The 21,240-nt window shown below is 38.7% G+C and overlaps 1 protein-coding gene across 3 annotated transcripts in view; it reads right to left on the reverse strand.

Moving 5' to 3' along the window:
- Positions 1–21,240, reverse strand: part of ACMSD (aminocarboxymuconate semialdehyde decarboxylase) — a 63,682-nt gene that overhangs the window by 7,226 nt on the left and 35,216 nt on the right. Inside the window, exon 9 of one of the 3 annotated variants that reach the window (XM_032638562.1) lies at positions 17,330–17,395. The exons of the other annotated variants lie outside the window; for them this stretch is intronic. Coding sequence (XP_032494453.1) covers positions 17,333–17,395 — 63 coding nt within the window. The 3' untranslated portion in view covers positions 17,330–17,332. The remainder of the gene's footprint in view (positions 1–17,329; positions 17,396–21,240) is intronic. 3 annotated transcript variants of the gene reach the window in all.

A 21,240-nucleotide genomic window follows, 5' to 3' on the forward strand; every position in this document is an offset into this window, starting at 1 on the left:
ATGTATATGTATAACTGACTCACTTTGCTGTACAGCAGAAAGTAACACAACATTGTAAATCAACTATACTTCAATAAAAAATTAATTAAAAAAAGAGGAATGATCTTGAAGTTATATCGTGAAGGGGGGAAAACAAAGTCTAGGACAGTGTATTTGCTATGCTCATACTTCTGTTTCTACTAAGGGATCTATAGACACACAAATATATGTTTGTATGTATAAAGTCTATTTCACGAATGGTAGCCAAGAAACAAGTAACATTAGTTGTCTCCACCAATGAAGACTAGGATTCAGGGGTGTAGGAGATCCCCCCGCTTCTTTTTTTGAGATATAATTCGCATACCATAAAATTCACCCTTTAAAAGTGTACAGTTCAGTGGGTCTTCATATATTCATGAATTTGTGTAATCATTCCCACTATCTAATTCCAGAACATTTTTATCACCCCATAGTAAACCCCGTACTCATTAGCAGGCACTCCTTGTTACCTCCTTCCAGCCCCTGGAAAACACTAATTTACCTTCTGTAAAGGAGGTCCATGGAATTGCCTCTTCTGACATTTCATATGAATGGAATCAAACGGTATGTTGCTTTTTTTCTCTTAGTATATTGTTTTCAAGGTTTATCCATGTTGTAGCCTGAATCAGTACTTCATTCCTTTCTGGGCCAAATAATATTCCATTGTATAGATATACCACATTGTTGTTTATCCATTCATCAGATGATGGACATGTGAGTTGTTTCTACTTTTGGTGTGTTATGATATTGTTTCTCTGAACAATTGTGTACAGAGGAGTTTTTGTATGAACACGTTTTCACTTCTCCTGGGTATATACCTAGGAGTGGAGTTGCTGGATCATATGGTAAGTCCATGTTTAACATTTTGAGAAACTATTTTTCACAGTGGTTGCAGCATTCTACATTCCCAACAGCAATGTATGAGGGTCCCAATTTCTCGAAATCCTCACCAACACTTGTCATTATTCATCTTTTTGATGATGGCTATCATGGTGGGTGCAAAGTGGTATCTCACTGTGATTTTGATTTGCATTTCTGTAATGACTAATTACATTGAACATCTTTCCATGTGCTTATTGGCCATTTGTATGTCTTTGGAGAAATATCTATTTATATCCTTGGTGTCTATTCAGGCCCACGTGTTTCCTTTTTATTGTTGAGTTGTAAGAGTTCTGTATATTTTCTGAATACTAGAGACTTATCAGATGTATGATTTACAACTATTTTCTTCATTCTGTGGGCTGTCTTTTCACTGGTTGTATCTTTTGAAGCACAAATTTTTAAATTTTAATGAATTTAATCTATTTTCTTTAGTTGCTTGTGGTTTTGGCGTCATATGCAAGAAATTATTGCCTAAGAGGTCACAAAGATTTACAACTATGTTTTCTTCTAAGAGTTTGTAGTTTAAGCTTTTCCCTTTAGGTCTTTGGTCCATTTTGAGTTAACTTTTGTGTATTTTGAGTGTAAAGAAGAGATCCAACTTTATTATTATTATTTTTCTGTATGTGGATATTCAGTTATCCCACTATAATACATTGAAGAGACTATTCTTTCTTCATTGAATTGTATTGGTACCTTTGTTCAAAATAAGTTATCTTTATGTCGGTCGTTAAGCCACTACCACACAGTTTTGATTACTGTATGTATCTGTGTAGAAAATTTTGAAATTGGGACTGTGAGTCCTCCAATTTTGTTCTTCTTTTTCAAAATCATTTTGGCCATTCTGGGTCCCTTGCATTTCCATATGAATTTTAGGATCAGCTTGTCAATTCCTGCAAAAATAAAAAAGCAAACAAGAAAACCCTGGATTTTTGATAGGGATTGCATTGAATCTATAGATCAGTGTGAGAAGTATTGCCATTTAACAATATTAAATTTTCCAACCAATGAACATGGGATGTCTTTTATTTATTTAGGTCTTCTTTAATTTTCTTCAACAATGTTTTGTAATTTAGTGTCCAAATCTTACACTTCTTTAGTTGAATTTACTCCCAAGTATTTTATTCTTCTTGATGCCATCGTAAATGGAATTGTCTCCTCAATTTCATTTATGGATTATTCAATGCTAGTGTATAGAAATACAGGTAATTTTCATATATTTATCTTCTATGTGTTGTATATATTTTGTATATTTATCCTACAACCTTACTGAATCTGTTTATTAGCCCTGATGGTTTATTTGTGGGTTCTCTAGGATTTTGTGTATACAGGGTCATGTCATCTGCAAATAATTTTGCTTCTTCCTTTCCAATTTTTATACCTTTTATTTATTTTTCTTGCTTAATTTCCCTGGCTACAATCTCCAGTACAATGCTGAATATAAGTGGTAAGAGCAGAACCTTTCAATCTTTTACCATTAGGCACAATATTAGTTGTGGGTTTTTCATAGATGTTCTTTATCAGGTTGAGGAAGTTCCTTTGTACTCCTTTTTGAGTGTTTTCATCATGAAAGACTATCAGTTTGTCGAGTGCTTTTCCTGCATTTATTGAGATGATCATGTAGTTTTTGTCCTTTATTAATATGGTGTATTGACTGATTTTTGTGTGTTGAAACAATCTTGCATCTGTGGGATAAATCTCAATTGATCATGGTGTATAATTCTTATTATGTGTTGCTAGATTCAGTTTAATAAATATTGTTGAGGAAATTCACATCTGTATTCATAAGGGATATTGGTCTGTAGTTTTCTTGTGATTTCTTTTTCTGGTTTTGGAGTATGCTGGCCTCATAGAATAAACTAAGAAGTGTTGCTTTCTTTTGTACTTTTTTGAAGAGTTTGTGAAGGATTGGTTGTAATTCTTTTTTAAAAATTTGATACAATTCAGCAGTAAAGCCATCTAGTCCTGGGCTTTTCTTTGTGGACGTTTTAAAATCACTGATTCAATCTCTTTACTTATTATAGGTTTATTCAGATTTTCTATTTCTTCTTGAGTCAGTTTCTGTAGTCTTTCTAGGAATTTCTTCGTTTCATTTAGGTTATCAAGTTTGTTAACACACAGTTGCTCATATTTTTTCTTATAATTCTTTTTATTTCTGTAAGGTCTCTAGTAATACCCTCCTCTTTCATTTCTAATTTTAACAATTGAATCTTATCTGTTTATTTCTTGGTCAGTCTAGCTAAAGGTTTGCTAATTTTGTTGATCTTCTCAAAGACCCAAGTTTTGATTTTATTGATTTTCTTATTGTTTTTCTATTCTCTATTTCTTTTATAACTGCTTTAGTATCTGCTATTTCCTTTCTTATGCTTGTTTTGGGTTTAGCTTACTCTTCTTTTTCTAGTTTCTTAAGGTGGACATACAGGCTATTGATTTGAGATCTTTCTTCTTTTTCAATATAGGTATTTTAGAGCTATAAATTTCCTACTAAGCCCTGCTTTAGCTGCATTTCATGAGTTTTGGAAAGTTTTGTTTTATATTATATTTGTATTAAATATTTTCTAATTTCCATTGTGATTTCTTCTCTGTCTAGTGTCATTTCATTTCAGTCTGAAGAACATCCTCTAGCATTTCTTGTATGGGAAGTCTACTAGCATTGAATTCTCTTGACTTATGTTTATTTGAGAATATCTTTATTTCTCCTCATTCTTGGAGGATAGTTTTGCTGGATATAGAGTTTTTTGTTTGTTTGTTTTTATAGATTTATTTATTTATTTTTGGCTACATTGGGTCTTCATTGCTGTGTGTGGGCTTTCCCTAGTTGCGGCGAGCGGGGGCTACTCTTTGTTGCATTGCACAGGCTTCTCACTGTGGTGGCTTCTCTTGTTGTGGAGCACGGGCTCTAGGCACATGGGCTTCAGTAGTTGTGGCTCGCGGGCTCTAGAGCACAGGCTCAGTAGTTGTGGTGCATGGGCTTAGTTGCTCTGTGGCATGTGGGATATTTCTGGACCAGGGCTCGAACCTGTGTCCCCTGTATTGGCAGGCAGATTCTTAACCACTACACCACCAGGGAAGCCCTGGATATAGGGTTTTTGATGAACAGGTTTTTGTGTGTGCATGAGCTTTAAATATGTCTTCTAGGGCTTCCCTGGTGGCGCAGTGGTTGAGAGTCCGCCTGCCGATGTAGGGGACACGGGTTCGTGCCCCGGTCCGGGAAGATCCCACATGCCACAGAGCGGCTGGGCCTGCGAGCCATGGCCGCTGACCCTGCGCGTCCAGAGCCTGTGCTCCGCAATGGGAGAGGCCACAACAGTGAGAGGCCCGCATACTGAAAAAAAATATATATATATAAATATATAAATATATAAATATAAATAAATATATAAATATAAATATATATATATATATATATGTCTTCTACTGCCTACTGGCCTCCATAGTTTTTACTGAGGGCTAAGGCTAGAGCCATAGGGAACATCAACACTGGGGGTGGAGTGCTTGCAGGAATGCAAGACAGAGGGAGAATGTCCACAGGCAGAGAGAGCCAGTGAGGCAGAGAAGGAGAGACAGAAAAAAAGTGGTATTAGAAAAAAATGCAATGAGAGATATTTGAAGGAGAAAGTGTTTAATAAGTAATGCTTTAGAAGAGGATGAAAAAGATAAGGACTAAAGAGTCTCTGTTGGATTTGGCAGCCTTATTAAGTGCACTTTCAGTGGAGTGATGGAGAGAAAAACAGATGCACAGGATGAAAAAGTAGATGAATGGTGAAAGAATGTTAAGTGTTGACTACACATATCTCTTAGCTTGGGTTTCTCTCGTCTTTGATTATCACTCTATTTGTGCTGCTTGGGCAGTCTCATCCATAAACAAAGATCTAGTTCCTAAGCCTCAAGTCCTGGGTATATGGCTGCCTGCCGGACACTTCCACTTGGCTGCCTTACAGGCAATTAAAATGCAGCATGTTATCTAATGTTGAAGTTCTCATCTTCATATTTATGCAACATCATGTTCATTCTCATTCTCTTGTTCTCACTTTTGCATTCTCTTACTGTCCTCCCTCACCCCCTCACATCCCATCCACTTGCTCTCTGGATATCTTTTTTTACTCCTGTTTGTCCCCTGGAAGCTGACCTGTCTGTACTGTACAACAGGCTTCCTTGACCTCAGGTTTCTAGTTGGGTTTAACTAATGGGCAACATAGGCAGGAGATTAGAGAATGGAGGAAAGTGTTTATGCCCCAGATCCCTCCCTTTGGAGTCATCAACCTGGCTCCAACTAAAAATCTTGGCTCCTGTTAGCAGGCCCTTTTCACAGAGCCCTCTCTGTCTTTTGGCCCAGAATGGTAATGGAGTTTTCCATACCTTTGTAAATAATCCATTTATTAATTTTTTTCTCTAGTTTTCTCAATTCAGGATGCGATCTTATTTTCTGCTGGAATCCTGCATGAGTCACACTGTGTTCCAGTTATACCAAAACCTTTATAGTTTTCTCACTTTACTAGGTTTATCCTCTGGTTGGCATGTCCTATCCAGCCCCAAACTCCTATTTTTAATTGATTAATTAATGTGGTGGACAACTTTTTATTTTGACAGAATTTCAAATGATTAGATAGAAATGTTGCAGGCTAATTCAGGGATCTGCCATATAACCTTTACCCAGATTCACCAATTGTTTATATTTTGCCCCCTTTTCTTTATTATTTTCTCTGTATAGATATTTGTGTATCTATCCAGAAACACACATTTTTCTGAACTGTATGCAAGTTGGAGACATTACGGCCCCTTACTCCTAAATAAATTAGAGTTTATTCCTAAGAAAAAAGGCGTTTTCTTATGTAACCATAGTACAGTTCTTAAAGTCAGAAAATTTATAAGTTGATATATATATAATAACATTATATCAATGTTATTTTATATACACACACACACACACACACACACACATATATATATATACACACACACATATATATAATATCACCAGTCCATACTCAGACTTTGTCAGTTATCCCAACAGTGTGCTTCATAGCTAGTTATTTTTTCCTGGTCCAAGATCCAGTTGATAATTGCATTAAATTTAGTTACCATGTCTCCGAAATTTCCCTTAATTTGGAACAGGTAATTTTTTTTTTTTTGGTCACTCTTGACTTGGATATTTTTGAAGAAGACTACAGTCCAGTTATTTTACAGAATGTCCCTCTATTCTATTTTATAGAATTTTATAGAATGTCAGTTTGTGTTTTTTTGATCTTTCCTCATGATTACATACAAATTATGCATTTGGGGTAGAAATTTTACAGAAGTGATGTTGTGTCTTTTTCACTGCATCATATCAGGGGTACATGTTACCAGTTTGTCCCAGTATTGGTGATGTTTGATCATTTAGTTAAGTTGGGACCCACCAGTTTTTTTCCTATAAAGGCTATTTTTTTCCTTCATGATTAGTAAGTAATTTGCGGGGAGACACTTTAAGATCACATAAATATCTTGTTCCTTATCAAACTTTCACCCACTGGTTTTTTTTTTTTTTTTTTTTTTTTTTTTTTTTATGCGTTACGCGGGCCTCTCACTGCTGTGGCCTCTCCCGCTGCGGAGGACAGGCTCCGGACGCGCAGGCTCAGCGGCCATGGCTCACGGGCCCAGCCGCTCCGCGGCATGTGGGATCCTCCCAGACCGGGGCACGAACCCGTGTCCCCTGCATCGGCAGGCGGACTCTCAACCACTGCGCCACCAGGGAAGCCCCACCCACTGGTTTTATCATTCAGTAATGATTTTCTTCCTGACAGTTATTGCTGATGTGGAACTGTATGTGTGTGTGTCTCTCTTGTCTTGTTTCTGTTCTTTGATTTTGGCTCTTATCTCTATTTTTTCTTTCTTTCTGTCTGCTTATTTTCTTAAAGTGGAATCATAAATCACTGATTTTACACATTTCTTCTTTTTCTCATAGAAGCATTTAAACCTATACTTTTTTACTGAGGTATAATTGACGTACCATATTATATTAGTTTCAGCTGTATAATATAATGATTTGATATTTGTATATGCTGCGAAATGATCACCACAAGTCTAGTCAACATCTGTCACCAAACATAGTTTAGCATTATTGATAAAATACTTGAGCAATTTTTTGATAGACTTTAATGAGCTTAAAAGCCCCTCCTAGGAAATTGCCCCTCCACTCAATTGACTATTAGTCTTGAAACTAGTCTAAGAACTTTAACCAATAATGCAAAAAGGCTAATTGTCCTTAACTAGATAGTCATCTCCTTCTTTTTTAAAATCCAGTCTAACAATAGTTGTCTAACCATTTTTCCCCATGAAATGTCTCTGCCAAGATAGAATCTTTGAATTGGGCTTTTCAGAAAGCCTCTTTGTTTGAAATAAAACTGTGACCTATGCTTATAATCAATCTGAGAGTGGCTTTGTGTGTTGAAGGAATGAAGGCTTGAATGTACAAAAGAGGAAAGTCTGATTGTTACTAGGCCTGAAATATTAAATGTATAAATGCTCTCAATTTGAGCTGAGGATAAATGATTCTTTGATTTCTACTAGAAAAAAAGGATTTTCCTAGGTTTTATGAATACATTTACATGAAATAATTTGGGAAGTATATAATAAAATTTAGAGGAAGGCCACGATAGACTCACAACTCTATCTCTAGATTCCTGTATTCATGTACTGTATTAAAACCAAGCAAATATACCTGCTGGTAGAAGCCCTAAAGACCCAAAGTTATGTCTCCTCACATCTGTGCAAACAGCTGATCTCGTTCTGAACTGCCTGCTTGGTATTCCCTGGAGGTTCATTTGTCCTTATTTCTACTCCTCTTGCTAAAAGTTGTTTACAATTCCAAAACACAACATAATTTTAAAAAGTCACATTAACATGAAATTGAAATCTAGAAAATAATTTTTCTTTCTAGTCAGGAATTCTTCCATTCCCAGTATTATGGCCTTCTCAGATATAAATACATTTTAAGCGGGGAGGGGTCTGTTCTGATGAGAAGAAAGCAAACGATTTTAAAGCCGAAATGAAAACCACTCCTCTGCAATTCATTCTTCCTGGTTAAGACACTTCCCTGTTCACCTAACTTGAGTTTGAAAGCCTATCGTAGAGCACCAAACTTATAGTTTGGCAGTATTTAATTATTATTTAATAGCTACTGTTCACAACTCCTCTCCATAGGAGGTTAATTATCCACTTGTGATAATCTGGTTTGTAAATTTTTCATACCTGTTATCTATCCGTATACCTTTTATTGATATCTTCTGATAAACTTTTGACCATTTCTAACTTGCTAGTGATTTCTTAAGGGAGAGGGAAGTAGGCATAAAAAACCTGGAAGTGAAGTTCTTGTTAACTGCATTTCTTGTTCAGAGAAGGGATGGTAGCAGGGAAAGGGTGGGGAGAAGAGATTCCTTAAGAGGCAAACGGTCCTATAGGATAAAGGTCACATACTCCATCACTTGATACCAGTCCTTACTTGATAGATGCTTAATAAACACTTCTTGAGTTAAAAAAAATTTTTTTTTTTATAAATTTTTAATTTACTTATTTCTGGTGGCGTTGGGTCTTCATTGCTGCGTGCGGGCTTTCTCTAGTTGCGGCGAGCGGGGCCTACTCTTCGTTTCGGTGCACAGGCTTCTCATTGCAGTGGCTTCTCTTGTTCTGGAGTACAGGCTCTAGGCACGTGGGCTTCAGTAGTTGTGGCACACAGGCTCAGTAGTTGTGGCTCCTGGGCTCTAGAGCACAGGTCCAGTAGTTGTGGCACACGGGCTTAGCTGCTCCACGGCATGTTGGATCTTCCCGGACCAGGGCTCGAACCCGTGTCCCCTGCATTGGCAGGTGGATTCTTAACCACTGCGCCACCAGGGAAGTCGTAAAAATACTTTTTGTATTGGTATTTCTATCACCTGTTATAACTGCAAATTGTGATTTAAATGGATGCAGAGTCCTGGTTAAGGAAGCGTAGCATATGGCCTTGGATGACTGTTGCCTCATTTCCCACTGATCCAAGCTCTCTGGTATACCCAATACTCTTTTGACATCTCAGGCTCCCAAGTAGCATACCTGTTCCTGGCCTCCCAAAAGCTAGAACTTTCTTCCTTCTTCTTCCTTCTTGTCTGTGATCCAGGATTCTGTTCCCTTGGAATTGACCATGATCATGAACCAATTTTTAAGGACATCTGTGCTACTGTAATATTTGGCAACATCTACATTTTAGTAGGACCTTTCTAAAGACTCTATTAAACCCAGAGGAAATAATTCTAATGGTAGGCATTTTAGGTAACGTGGCTGCCTCTTCTAGGGTCCTAAAATTATACCTTTTCAACAGCCACTGGCTTCCTTTATTAGGCAGGAAAGCAGTGGATAATCCTGATTGATTTCTCCACAGCAACACTGCCCCAGTGTGCATTTTCCTTCCCAAAGCCAGCTGCGCATACTCCCTATGAAGTCAAAGACTTACTGAGCTGATAATAATAGTAATTAATATTCCTGCCAGGGAAAAGAAATAAACTGCTCATCTGCTGGGATGCATTAACTTTTTCACATTTTCAGGGAATGTTGCAAGCACTGAAAGATGTGGCTTACTGAAGAAACTCAAATAGTGGAAGAGAATTCATTTGTCTTCTGGAAAAGGAACGATTAACTATCTTCTCATTTAGCATATTTCATTAGTAGCATTTTGCAGTAAATACAACACACCTCTATTATAACATAGTTATTACAGACCTTCTAGTATATCAAGGATTCAGTTTGTTCCCTGAGACATAATTTCCTCACTAAGGAGCCTGATTTAATTCAATCAGTGCAGGGTAAGATTAGCCTTATACCCACAAGATCATTACATAAGTTACAAATATTAACACCTACTGTGCATAAAGCACTAACATTTGTACAGTCCTTTGGCATCGTGTTATATTAGCCTCTCCCATCAACTTTGTCTGGTTATCATCTCCATTTTACAGTGGAGGAAACTGCAGCTGAGAGGGTAAGTGACTTGATATTAAAGGTCACCCAGCTAACAAGCAGTAGAGCCAGGACTTGAACTGTTTCTCACATCCCACAACTTCGTGAGAAGGTAGTAAGTTATATTCATGTTGTCAGGAATCTTACAGGCATCAAAAAGGGTTCCACTCTGTTGAGGACTGCAGCACACAGAAAACATCACTTAACCAGAATACTTACAGACAGAATGTTAAAATACATTTAAATTTCAAGTCAGGGTGGAAATACTTAAAATTCACAGGGTATACTCCACCTCCCCCACTAGCCCTACACATAATCAAGTCTTTGGTGTTAAAGGATCTTTTCATTGCTTCCAGATCATGTTAACCCTTTAGAATAGCTGAATAGAGCAGTCCTGAATGTTAAAGAGGTAGGTGGCCTGGAAAAGGAATGGAGAAAAAACTTTGGCTTTTGGGCCTGACCCGTCTCTAGTTTAGGTTCATTTTCTAACCCACAGATCAAATGCCCAAGACAAGATCACATGTATGCCTACTGTAAAAATTGGGGCATAAAATGTCCCAAAATAACATTGTTACTTCTAAAAGTGAACAATTTATTTTACTCTAAGATAAAATACTTTCTATTTTGTGGAACAGGTGTTTCTGGTTTCTCTTTTAAAAATAAAAGAACATATGAATAGATATTTTGGTTTGGGTGGTTGAAAGTCTATCTTGCAGAGAAAGGCCTCTTCATTTTTTAAAAAAATTGAGGTGGAATTCACATAACATAAAAATTAACCATTGTAGGGCTTCCCTGGTGGCGCAGTGGTTGAGAGTCTGCCTGCCGATGCAGGGGACACAGGTTCGTTCCCCGGTCCGGGAAGATCCCACATGCCGCGGAGCGGCTGGGCCCGTGAGCCATGGCCGCTGAGCCTGCGCGTCCGGAGCCTGTGCTCCGCAACGGGAGAGGCCCCAACAGTGAGAGGCCCTGGTACCGCAAAAAAAAAAATAACCATTGTAAAGTGTATACTGTGGTGACATTTAGTACATTCACAGAGTTGTGCAACCATCACCACTATCTTGTTCTAAGACATTTTCACACTCTCAGAGGAGACCTTATGCACATTAAGAAGTCACTCTCCATTCCCACCCACCCCCTGGCAACCACTATTCTGCTGCGTGTTTCTGTGGGTTTATCTATAGTAGATTTTTCATATAAATGGAATCATACAGTACGTGACCTTTATGTCTGACTTCTTTCACTTAGCATGTTTTCAAGGTCCATTCATGTTATAGTGTGTATCAGTATATCATTTCTTTTTATGGCTGAATATAATATTCCATTGTATGGATATACAACATTTTGTTTATTCATCCATCTGTTGATGGACATTTGGGTTGTTTCTACCTTTTGGCTATTGCAAATAATGCTGTTATGAACATTTGTGTACAAGCATTTGCTTGAAAACCTGTTTTCAATTCTTTGGGGTATAGACACAGGAGTGGCATTGTTGGGACATGCTAATTCTGTGGTTAACTTTTTATAGATTTGCTAAACTGTTTTCCACAGCAGCTGCACCATTTTATATTCCAACCAGCAACGTACAAGAGTTCCAATATCTTCACATTCTTGTCAACATTTTCCACTTTTTAAAAAAAATTATAGTGATCTTGGTAAGGATGAGAATTGGTGTCTCATTGTGGTTTTGATTTGCCTTTTCCTAATGACCAGTGATGCTGAACATCTTTACTGGTCAAGCACTGGTCAAGTGCTTGTTAGCTATTCATATAGAATAGTTTATATATTTGGATACAAGTCCCTTATCAGGTATATGACCCTCTAGTGAATTTTTCATTAAAGTTATTGTACTTTTCAGGTCTAGAATTTTTATTTGGTTTCATGTTATAATTTCTATCTGTTTATTGATAGTCTCTTTTGGTTCAGTCATCGTTCTCCTGGTTCCCTTTAGTTCTTAGTCTATGATTTTCTTTATTTCTTTGATCATTTTTAAGGCTGTTGATTTAAAGTCATTGTCTAGTAAGTCCAATGTTTTTCCAGTGACAGTTTCTGTTAATTTCTTTCTTTTTTTTTTTTTTTTGTGGTACGCGGGCCTCTCACTGTTGTGGCCTCTCCCGTTGCGGAGCACAGGCTCTGGATGCGCAGGCTCCACGGGGTGGGGGATCTTCCCGGACTGGGGCACGAACACACATCCCCTGCATCGGTAGGCAGACTCTCAACCACTGCGCCACCAGGGAAGCCCAATTTCTTTTTTTCATGGGAATGAGCTGTACTTTCTTTTTTCTTTGCATACCTCAATTTTTTTGTTGAAAACTGGACATTTTGAATAGTATAATGTGGTAACTTTGGTAATCAGATTCTTCCTTCTCTGGGTTTGTTCTTGTTCCTTTGTGTGCTTTGTATTTGCTTATTTAGTGACTTTTCCAAACTATTTTTAAAGACTTATTCTTTGTTGTATATGTTCTCTGCAGTCTGTTCCTTAAGCTTGTGGTCAGCTCATGTTTTGATAAGATGTTCTTAAATGCCTAGAGCAAAAAAAGAACCAAAGAAAGACAAGGGAAAAAACCTCTCTCGGTCTTCGCAGATTGGCTCTGTGTTGGGCCTTCCTCTAATGCTTGGCCAGGCCATTTACAACTCCACCCTAGCATTCACACCCTGCTGATACTGAGCCTAAAGATCAGAGAGAGATTAAAGCTTAGGTTCTTGTCATGTCTTTTCTGAGCATGTGTCCTGCTCTCGGCATGTGCTTGGCTTTCTAGACTCTTCCCTCTTTCTATCTTGTTCCCTCTTCACTTTTGATTAAATTGCCATAGAAGATCCAAGCCTTATTTTACATCATTGCTTCAGAAGGAGACACATTTTGTTTGTTGTGAACTTTAATTTAGTAGAATTTTTTTCCCTTTATCTCAATTTTGCAGTGATTGTATAATTCTGAGGTTCCAACATTTCAAGATGAATGAAAGATCTTGCAAATTGATTGATGCTGTCACAGTTGTTCTCACTGTAGTTTCATTCTTGAAAGTCTGTATGTACCTTTGTCAAATGCTTTTATTGAGCACTTACTGTGGGACTGGAATTGTGTTATATACTTTATGTGGTTTTCTTATTTAACGCTGTCTACAACCCCAAGAGTCAGGTACTATTCTTATCTGTATTTTATTGATAAGGAAACAAGTTTAGAGAGATCAAATAATTTACTCATATCTCTCAGAGCTATGACTATGTTGTATAGCATTAAACTCTTAAGCATCATTTACTGTTTGCTTCACAAGAATGGGATTTCTAGGACTTCTTTTTTTCCACTTTATCTTCATTTCTATTTTTATTTCTACTCTTAATTGTATTATCATTTTTTACCACATTTCTCAGGCACGCAGAAACAAATCAACAAACTAACAGAAACCACTGGAAAGTACAAACTACAAACAAAAGACTAACAGCAGTAGTGAATTCAATTTGGAATAGAATGCTATGTGTGAATAACATAGGGATAGTCCTGTAGTTCCTCCATTTCTAGAAGAAAATTCTAATGATACTTGGTTGTGGATGAAGCTTGGATATTTAGAAACTTAGGAAACAGACACTCTCATTAAAAGAGTTTATTTACTGCAATGCTTATATGCTATTAAAAACAATTTTAATGCCTCAAATGGTGTTTCTAATAATGACAAGGCACTATGTCAAAGATGCATATTTGAACAAAATTGTTTCATGAAATGTAAATGTGGAAAAGTAATATTTGTAAACTAAGTTATGTGATTTTAGATGCTCTAGTTGAATTAATAGATTAACTTTTAGAAGTAGAAAAAGGGTGGTCCAGTGGTTAGGATGCCACACTTTCACTGCCCAGGGCACGGGTTCCATCCCTGGTAGGGGAGCTGGGATCCCACAAGCCGTGAGGTGTGGCCAAAAAAAAAAAGTAGAAAAAAAAAATCTTAAGACTCTGAAGATGTGCATATCATCTCTCGTCCTTCCACCTTCAACCCAAGCCAGAGAGAGGACTAGGATATTCTTTAACTTCTGAAAATCTAGCCAGACCCCTTCTATTGCTGTAGTTTCTGCTGACCTCTAATTGCCTATAACCATGAAAATGACTTCAGTAGGCTGGAAGCTGGGCTATAGGTGGATGCAATATAGGCAAGATAAATTTTGTTAGCGAAAAGGAGGAAAGCTCAAGACCAGTATTAATACATGCACGCAAACTGGTCTTTCAGTTGTCCATGATGACCTAAGGAGCTTACCCCAGAATGTAAATCAATGCACTGTTTCCTTTACTGAAAAAGTCTTGCTATTAAAAACAAAAGTCAGTTAAACTAAATGGTGTCTTTAGTGACTCAGTTTGCATTCTGGCACAAGTTCCTTCTCTCATCATGGGCTGGTAACAAAACTTTTTGTGGACTGGTATTGGTCTGAGGATCACAATTTGAAACCCCATTAAAAAGATGGTAAAGTGCATTTTGAAGAGCATATAGCCACAAGGACAAAGAGAACAGGATAGAAGAACTAAGAAGAAAACTTCAGAAACTGGAAAGCAGTTGGATAATAGTAACTAACTTTAGAAGACCAAGAAAGAAATTCTTAGCTAGTATGAGATAAGCCAAAAAGTAACCTGGCTTATATCACCAAGCCCCCAAATATATGTAATTGATAGCACCAGGTGCCTCTGGAAGTAGAGACAAAGAACTAACAACAGGAGGATTCATTGTAAGCCTGTTTCAGAAGCAGTTAGACCCTAGATCATCTCCCTAAGTCCAGTGTCTGCTTTCCCCTCATCCTGGCAAAAGACTGGTCATTTAGTCTCAAAAGGGGGGTGAAAGGGTCAGAGAGTCTCTGAACTGGGAGATATCAGGCATAGTTGAGAGTGTGGAATGTTCTGAAAGCAAAAGGTTAATGAAAGTTTATTTATTAAAAATTGAGCATCCCAGGGACTTCCCTGGTGGTCCAATGGTTGGGACTCCATGCTTCCATTGCAGAGGGCGTGGGTTCAACCCCCGGTCGGGGAACTAAGATCCCACATGCCACACAGTGTGGCCAAAAAGTAAAAAAAAAAAAATTTAATTAAAAAAAATTTTTTTAAATTGAGTATCCCAGCCTTTATTCCCTACTCAGTTCCCAGGATGCTGGCAACCAGGTCTTTACCATTCAGGTAAGAGATTGAAAGAGCTTCTCTGGGAAAGTGATAAATCAAAAAGGAAAGACCAGATTTCTGGAGGTTCAAAAGAACATGGCTCAGTTGGATTACTCTATAGAGAAAACCACACTTGACAGGCCCCATCCATATGCAGAGACTTCCAATCATCCTTTTAGTGACCGCTCTTAAATATGAGCAGACAGCCAAGGATTATAGACATTTGAGGAAAGCATTTAATATGAAAGACTGAGACTTAAAAAAAAAAAAGACAAAAATCCAATTGGAGGAAGGCTTGTGGGGAGAAGTACATTTCCCAAAATTACTAATATTTTTAGAGAGGTAAAAGATACTGAACTCAATCAACAAGAATAGGATACTTTAAAAAAGTTTACAGAACAAGAACAGTAACAACAGCTCTTTCAAATTAAACAAATTAAAAAGCCAATTAAATAAAAGGATTTATTAATAAAGTTGAGGAAATATCCCAGAAAGTAAAACAAAAGCTCAAAAAGGGGAGGTGTAAGACAGAAGAAAAATAAGGTTCAACTTTAGGAACTCCAGAAAGAGAAAACAGAGGGAAGGAAGTCATTAAAGAAATAAATTAAGAAGATTTTACAGAATAAAAGGGCTCACCAAATGTCTAGCATAATGGATGAAAACAGTCCCATACTGAGTAACATCACTGAGAAATTTTAGGACAAAAAGAAAATCTTAGAGTCTTTGAGATTGGGAGTGAAGGGGAAAGAAGTAGGTTTTATATGAAGTTTCAAGGATTAGACTGGAGTTACATTACTCAACAGCAACTCTGGAAGCCATAATACAATGGAAAAATGTCTTTAAAATTACTCAGGACAATAGTTGCCAAGCTAGAATTATATACCTAGCCAAACAATTAACTCACTCTAAGGGAAGAATAAAGACATACTGAAATAACCAAGGTTTCAAAAATTTCATCGCCCATACTGTCTTTCTTAGAAAGCTATTGGAAGATGTTCCCTACCAAGATGAAGGAATAAAGCAAGAAATTGGAAAATCATAGGGCTCAGGAAGCAGGGAACCCAATGAGAGAGAGAGAGAGAGAGAGAGAGAGAAAATGTGAGGAGTACAAAGGGGAGATTCAAGATGACAGCTGTGCAGCAGGTCTAAATAGCAGCCCAGTCCATATTAGAGCAAGTCAGAGACTCCTGAATATAGTTTTTCAAGAAGAAGGAATTAATAGACTACTGTACCTGATGTGTTTAAGTGTACTGAGAGGAGAGTTATAAAATTGGTGGAGAGTTTGGGGTTAAGTTAGTGTAAAGTAGTGGGCAAAAAAAAAGTAAAGGGTGAAAGAATGAAAGATAGATAGATATTATTGGGTTGCAGTCATCTCATTGAACCTCATAAGAAACCCTGAACCCGAATTGCCCAGCCATGGGGTTCCTGGATTCCTGACCCAGAGGAAATGAATGAGATAATAAATGTTCATTGTTGTTTTAAAGCTAACCTAAGTTTTAGGTTAATGTATTATGTAGCAATAGATAACTAATACAGATTTTGGTACCTGGAAGTAGGCTGTTGCCATAATGAAAACTTAAAAATGTGGGAGTGGCTTTGGAACTGATTAGTGGGAGGAAGTTGGAAAGACCTTGAGATAGTGGAAGACTGAAGATCCTTGTGAAGACTGTTATTAGAAGCTTGATAACCTGTGAGGTTACCAGTAAAGACTTTAAGGAGAATGAGGAAAATGTTATTGGAAACTAGAGGAAAGGAGATCCTTGCTATGCTGTGGCAAAAAAAAAAAAAAAAAAAAAAATAGCAACACGGTCACCTACAGTAATATGCAAAGTAGAAAATATATTTAATAAACTGGGTGATAGAGCTAAGGAAATTTCCAGACAAAGTGTTAGAAGTGCTGCATGGCTGCTTCTTGCTGCTTATAGTAAAATGCAAGGGGAGTGCCTTAAAGGAAGGACTGTTAAATATAAAGGAGCCAGGAATTGTTGGGTTTGAAAATTCCCAGCCCCTCCAATGGCAAATGATGCTAAAATTATAGATGGCTTTCTGGCAAAGATTAACTCCAGGGCACAATCAGAAAAGTATAGTCTAAAAATGAAGCCAAGATATGACTATAATATCTGTGTTATGACCTCAAGAGATTTAAGGCAGTGCCTCAAAGAACCACAAACAATGAGGGCTTCTAGGTAGCTTAAGAGTGCTGTTCCTCAGCAGCCTTTGCAGAAAAGGGCTTTTCTCAGAGATTTGTGGGTAAGGCTTCTGCCTAATGGTTTGAAACCTAATAAGATTCACAAAAGACCTACAAAGTTTTTTTGTTTGTTTTTTCTTAAACTTTGTTACCGTTTAATCATTGACAATGTTCTGTACACTAACGCCACATTCGTAGTCATCAGTGCTGTTAATGATCTGCAAAGTTTTTAAGAGAATTGTATTAGCATAAACACCAGCAGGATTGAAAGGAATGGATAGAACAAAATGAAAAGAAGCTTTTGGGCCTCAAAAGTTGTAGGGGCATGAAGCAGTCTGTAGAAACTACTCAGCCGCAAATATGGGCTCCCTTTCATGGAAAAGGAGGGATGACTCAGAGGGTAGAACCAAGAGCTGTGGAGAATCATTCCTGTATTCTGAGTTCTAATCAAGGAACTGCTAACATGTGCCCAATGGATTTCAGATTTGCTAGTTACTAGTAACGCCTCTAAACCTCCTGATTTTCCCCTTTTGGAGTGGAGGGTCTATAGCAACTATCCTTTGCATGTCTCACCATTTTATAGTGTTGCATGAGTGTGTGCTGGGTAAAGAACTTGTCTCTGTGGTTCACAGATCTTAAGGTTGAGAGAAACTGTGCATGAGGAGCGTCATCCCTGAGTTACTTTAAGTGGTGAGATCCTGGACTTTAAGCTGATGCTGTAAATGAATGAGACTTTGGGGTGGTGTGGGAGGACTGAAGGTAGTTTGCATTTAGGTGGCCGGAGTGTGGGGTGTGGTGGTTTACAAACATGTCTTCAACAGGTGGAGCTGGGCTGCCCTGGGGGTGCAGTGGATAAGCATCCACCTGCCAGTGCGGGGAACACGGGTTCCGGCCCCGGTGCGGGAAGATCCCACATGCCACGGAGCAACTAAGCCCGTGTGTCACAACTACTGAGCCCATGCGCCACAACTACTGAGCCTGCACTCTAGAGCCCGCGAGCCACTACTGAACCCATGTGCCACAACTACTGAGCCTGCTCTCTAGAGCCCACGTGCCACAACTACTGAACCCATGTGCCACAACTACTGAGCCTGCGCTCTAGAGCCCACGCACCACAACTACTGAACTGACGTGCCACAACTACTCAGCCTGTGCTCTAGAGCCCACGCGCCACAACTACTGAACCCACGTGCCACAACTACTGAGCCTGCACTCTAGAGCCCACGTGCCTCAACTACTGAGCCCATGTGCCACAACTACTGAGCCTGCACTCTAGAGCCCACGAGTCACACTGCTGAGCCCATGCGCCACAACTACTGAGCCTGCGCTCTAGAGCCCACGCGCCACAACTACTGAGCCCATGCGCCACAACTACTGAAGCCCACGCGCCTAGAGCCCATGCTCTGCAACAAAAGAAGCCACCACAATGTGAAGCCTGCGCACTGCAATGAAGAGTAGCCCCACTATCTGCAACTAGAGAACACCCATGCGCAGCAACGAAGACCCAACACAGCCGGAAAAAAAAAAAAAAAAAGGTGGAGCCGAATTCCATTCCCCTTGAATGTGGGCCAGATTTAGTGACTTGCTTCTGATGAATAAAATGCGGCAGAAGTGATGCGACGTGGCTTTTGGGGGTAGGTCATAAAAGGATAGCTTCTGCCTGGCGCACACTCCATCTCTCTCTTGTTCTCTTTTCCTCTGCCACCTCCGTCTCTCTTTCAGATCACTTATTCTTTAGGAAAGCCAGCTGCCATGTTGTGAAGACACTCAAGCAGCTCTTTGGAGAGTAGAGGGACCCAGATGAGGAGGAACTGAGGCTTCCTGCCAAAACCCAGCACCAGTGTGCCAGTAATATATAAAAGTCACCTTGGAAATAAATCCTTCAGCCCTGGTCAAGCCTTCAGGTGACTGCAGCTCTGACTGACAACTTGCTGCCAACTTGTGAGAAATCCTGAAATGGCTAAGCTGTTCCTAAATTCCTGACACAGAGACCATATGAGATAGTAAGTGTTTATTGTTGTTCTAATCCACTGAGTTGGGGCAGTTAGTTACACAGCAATAAACAATGGATCTAGCCAAAATTGCGATATAATCATAATGGGAGGAAAATGGACCTCTCAAAATCTACCCACCTAAATATGTAAAGTGAATTGTCTATGGTCATGTTAATGTAGGGAGGCAATAAGTTTTTTCATATTTTTCACAGTGATAGACTGATAACACATAAATAGCATTCTTTGCACTGTGTCTTTAAAAATGAGTAGACAGGGCTTCCCTGGTGGCGCAGTGGTTGAGAGTACGCCTGCCGATGCAGGGGGCATGGGTTCGTGCCCCGGTCCAGGAGGATCCCACGTGCCACGGAGCGGCTGGGCCTGTGAGCCATGGCCGCTGAGCCTGCGCTTCCGGAGCCTGTGCTCCGCAACAGGAGAGGCCACAACAGTGAGAGGCCCGCGTACCGCAAAAAAAAAAAAAAAAAAGTGCTTAAAAAAAAAAAAAAAAAGAGTAGACATGGATTCAAAGCAAAGAATTTTAGAGATGGGAGGAAAATAAGAGATTATGTAATTCACGTCTTCTGTTTAGAGGGAATTTTAGAAATAGTAGGTGTACAATATATGGTTTTGGTGTATGTATGACATCTATTTATTCTGAAGGTATTATCTAAAATTTTGATTTATCAAAATAATACCTATACATAGTTTAAAAATCCAATATTACTAATATCTTTCTATCAAAAACAGCCCTATCCATTTTTGTATCCCAAGACAGCCACTTTTACCTTTTAACATGAATCTTCTGATAATCACCCTCATAGTTTCAGATAATAAGATTATACTATTGTTTCTCGATTTATTAGCTTTAGAGAGTATTTACTGACTTCGCATTATGATCATGGGGAATTTCTTTCTTATCCCAACTTCTCCAATTTCCCAGTAGAATTACAATTCTCAGTTAAGCCAGTGCTTAATATTTATACCATAAATATAAATAGTTTTCACTGCTGAATCAGGTAATATACAATGATTATCTGTCTTTATATGGATGGTTGTTTTCTTGGAGTTAATTATTTCCTTTTCTTTATTTTGCTTAATTTTCTATATATGTACAGCTTGTTTGGTACTAATGTATTAACAGACCCGATGAATGCCTGGCAATCATTGTTTCAAATTCAAACACATCACATAATCCATCCGTTCCATGTTATCTGTCCTGGAGACCTCCTTCCACAGCCTTCTGTCCTCTTGCTCAAATAGGGACAGTTGCTCTCTAGACTAGCTGTCATGTTAGGACTTTCCTTAGCCATTCTGGTTTGGGGATTGTTTTTGAAAGATTTTGCTAATGTGAATATAACTAGAAGGAGGAAGCATTAATATTTTAAAGAGAATCCTAAATTATTAATGTATCCTGCTTCTATGTCCTAGATTCACCAGCCTGTGAGGTCACATAAAATGAAGTCACTTTTGCTTTTGATGCCCAAGGTATAGGGGCTCAAGTCTTCACAGTTTGAATGCAAGATCTTAGCACCTTTGCAACATTGCAACTTTGCAAAGTGCCCTCTGAGTTTTTCTGGGGGTCCACAAAAGGGATATACTTACTAACTAGTCTATACACTGGTTACCACAAGGCACTTGCCGTGTTTTTCCTCTTCTGCTGTGACCCCCTGGCCGATGTGTATTGCCCTGAGTGCTGTTTGAAGGTGCTGATGGTCTCCCTCACTGCTGATGGTATTGCTCGTAAGATAGATGTTATATTTGCCAAGAGTGTTTTTTCCTGATGTCGCCATTGCCAGGAACACCAGGGGTACTAGGCTTGATGGGAGGTAGTTAGACTGACCCTTTCCCCACTTGCACGCCACTTTCCTACTCCCCCTCCTCCATTGCTCAAAATCCAGGGTTTACAGACTCTTTCGGCTTCTCCTTTTTGTAGTTTCCTACTTACACACCTGCCCGTAGCCCCTCTGTCCAATCCAATGATAATCAACAGTCACAACCAGCTGCTAAGCACCCATTTCAGCAGGGACAACACAAAAGCCAGAAGGCTCAGAAACATAGCTCAGCCACATAAC

Source organism: Phocoena sinus, chromosome 7 (assembly GCF_008692025.1).
Source record: "Phocoena sinus isolate mPhoSin1 chromosome 7, mPhoSin1.pri, whole genome shotgun sequence".
Classification (NCBI taxonomy): domain Eukaryota; kingdom Metazoa; phylum Chordata; class Mammalia; order Artiodactyla; family Phocoenidae; genus Phocoena; species Phocoena sinus.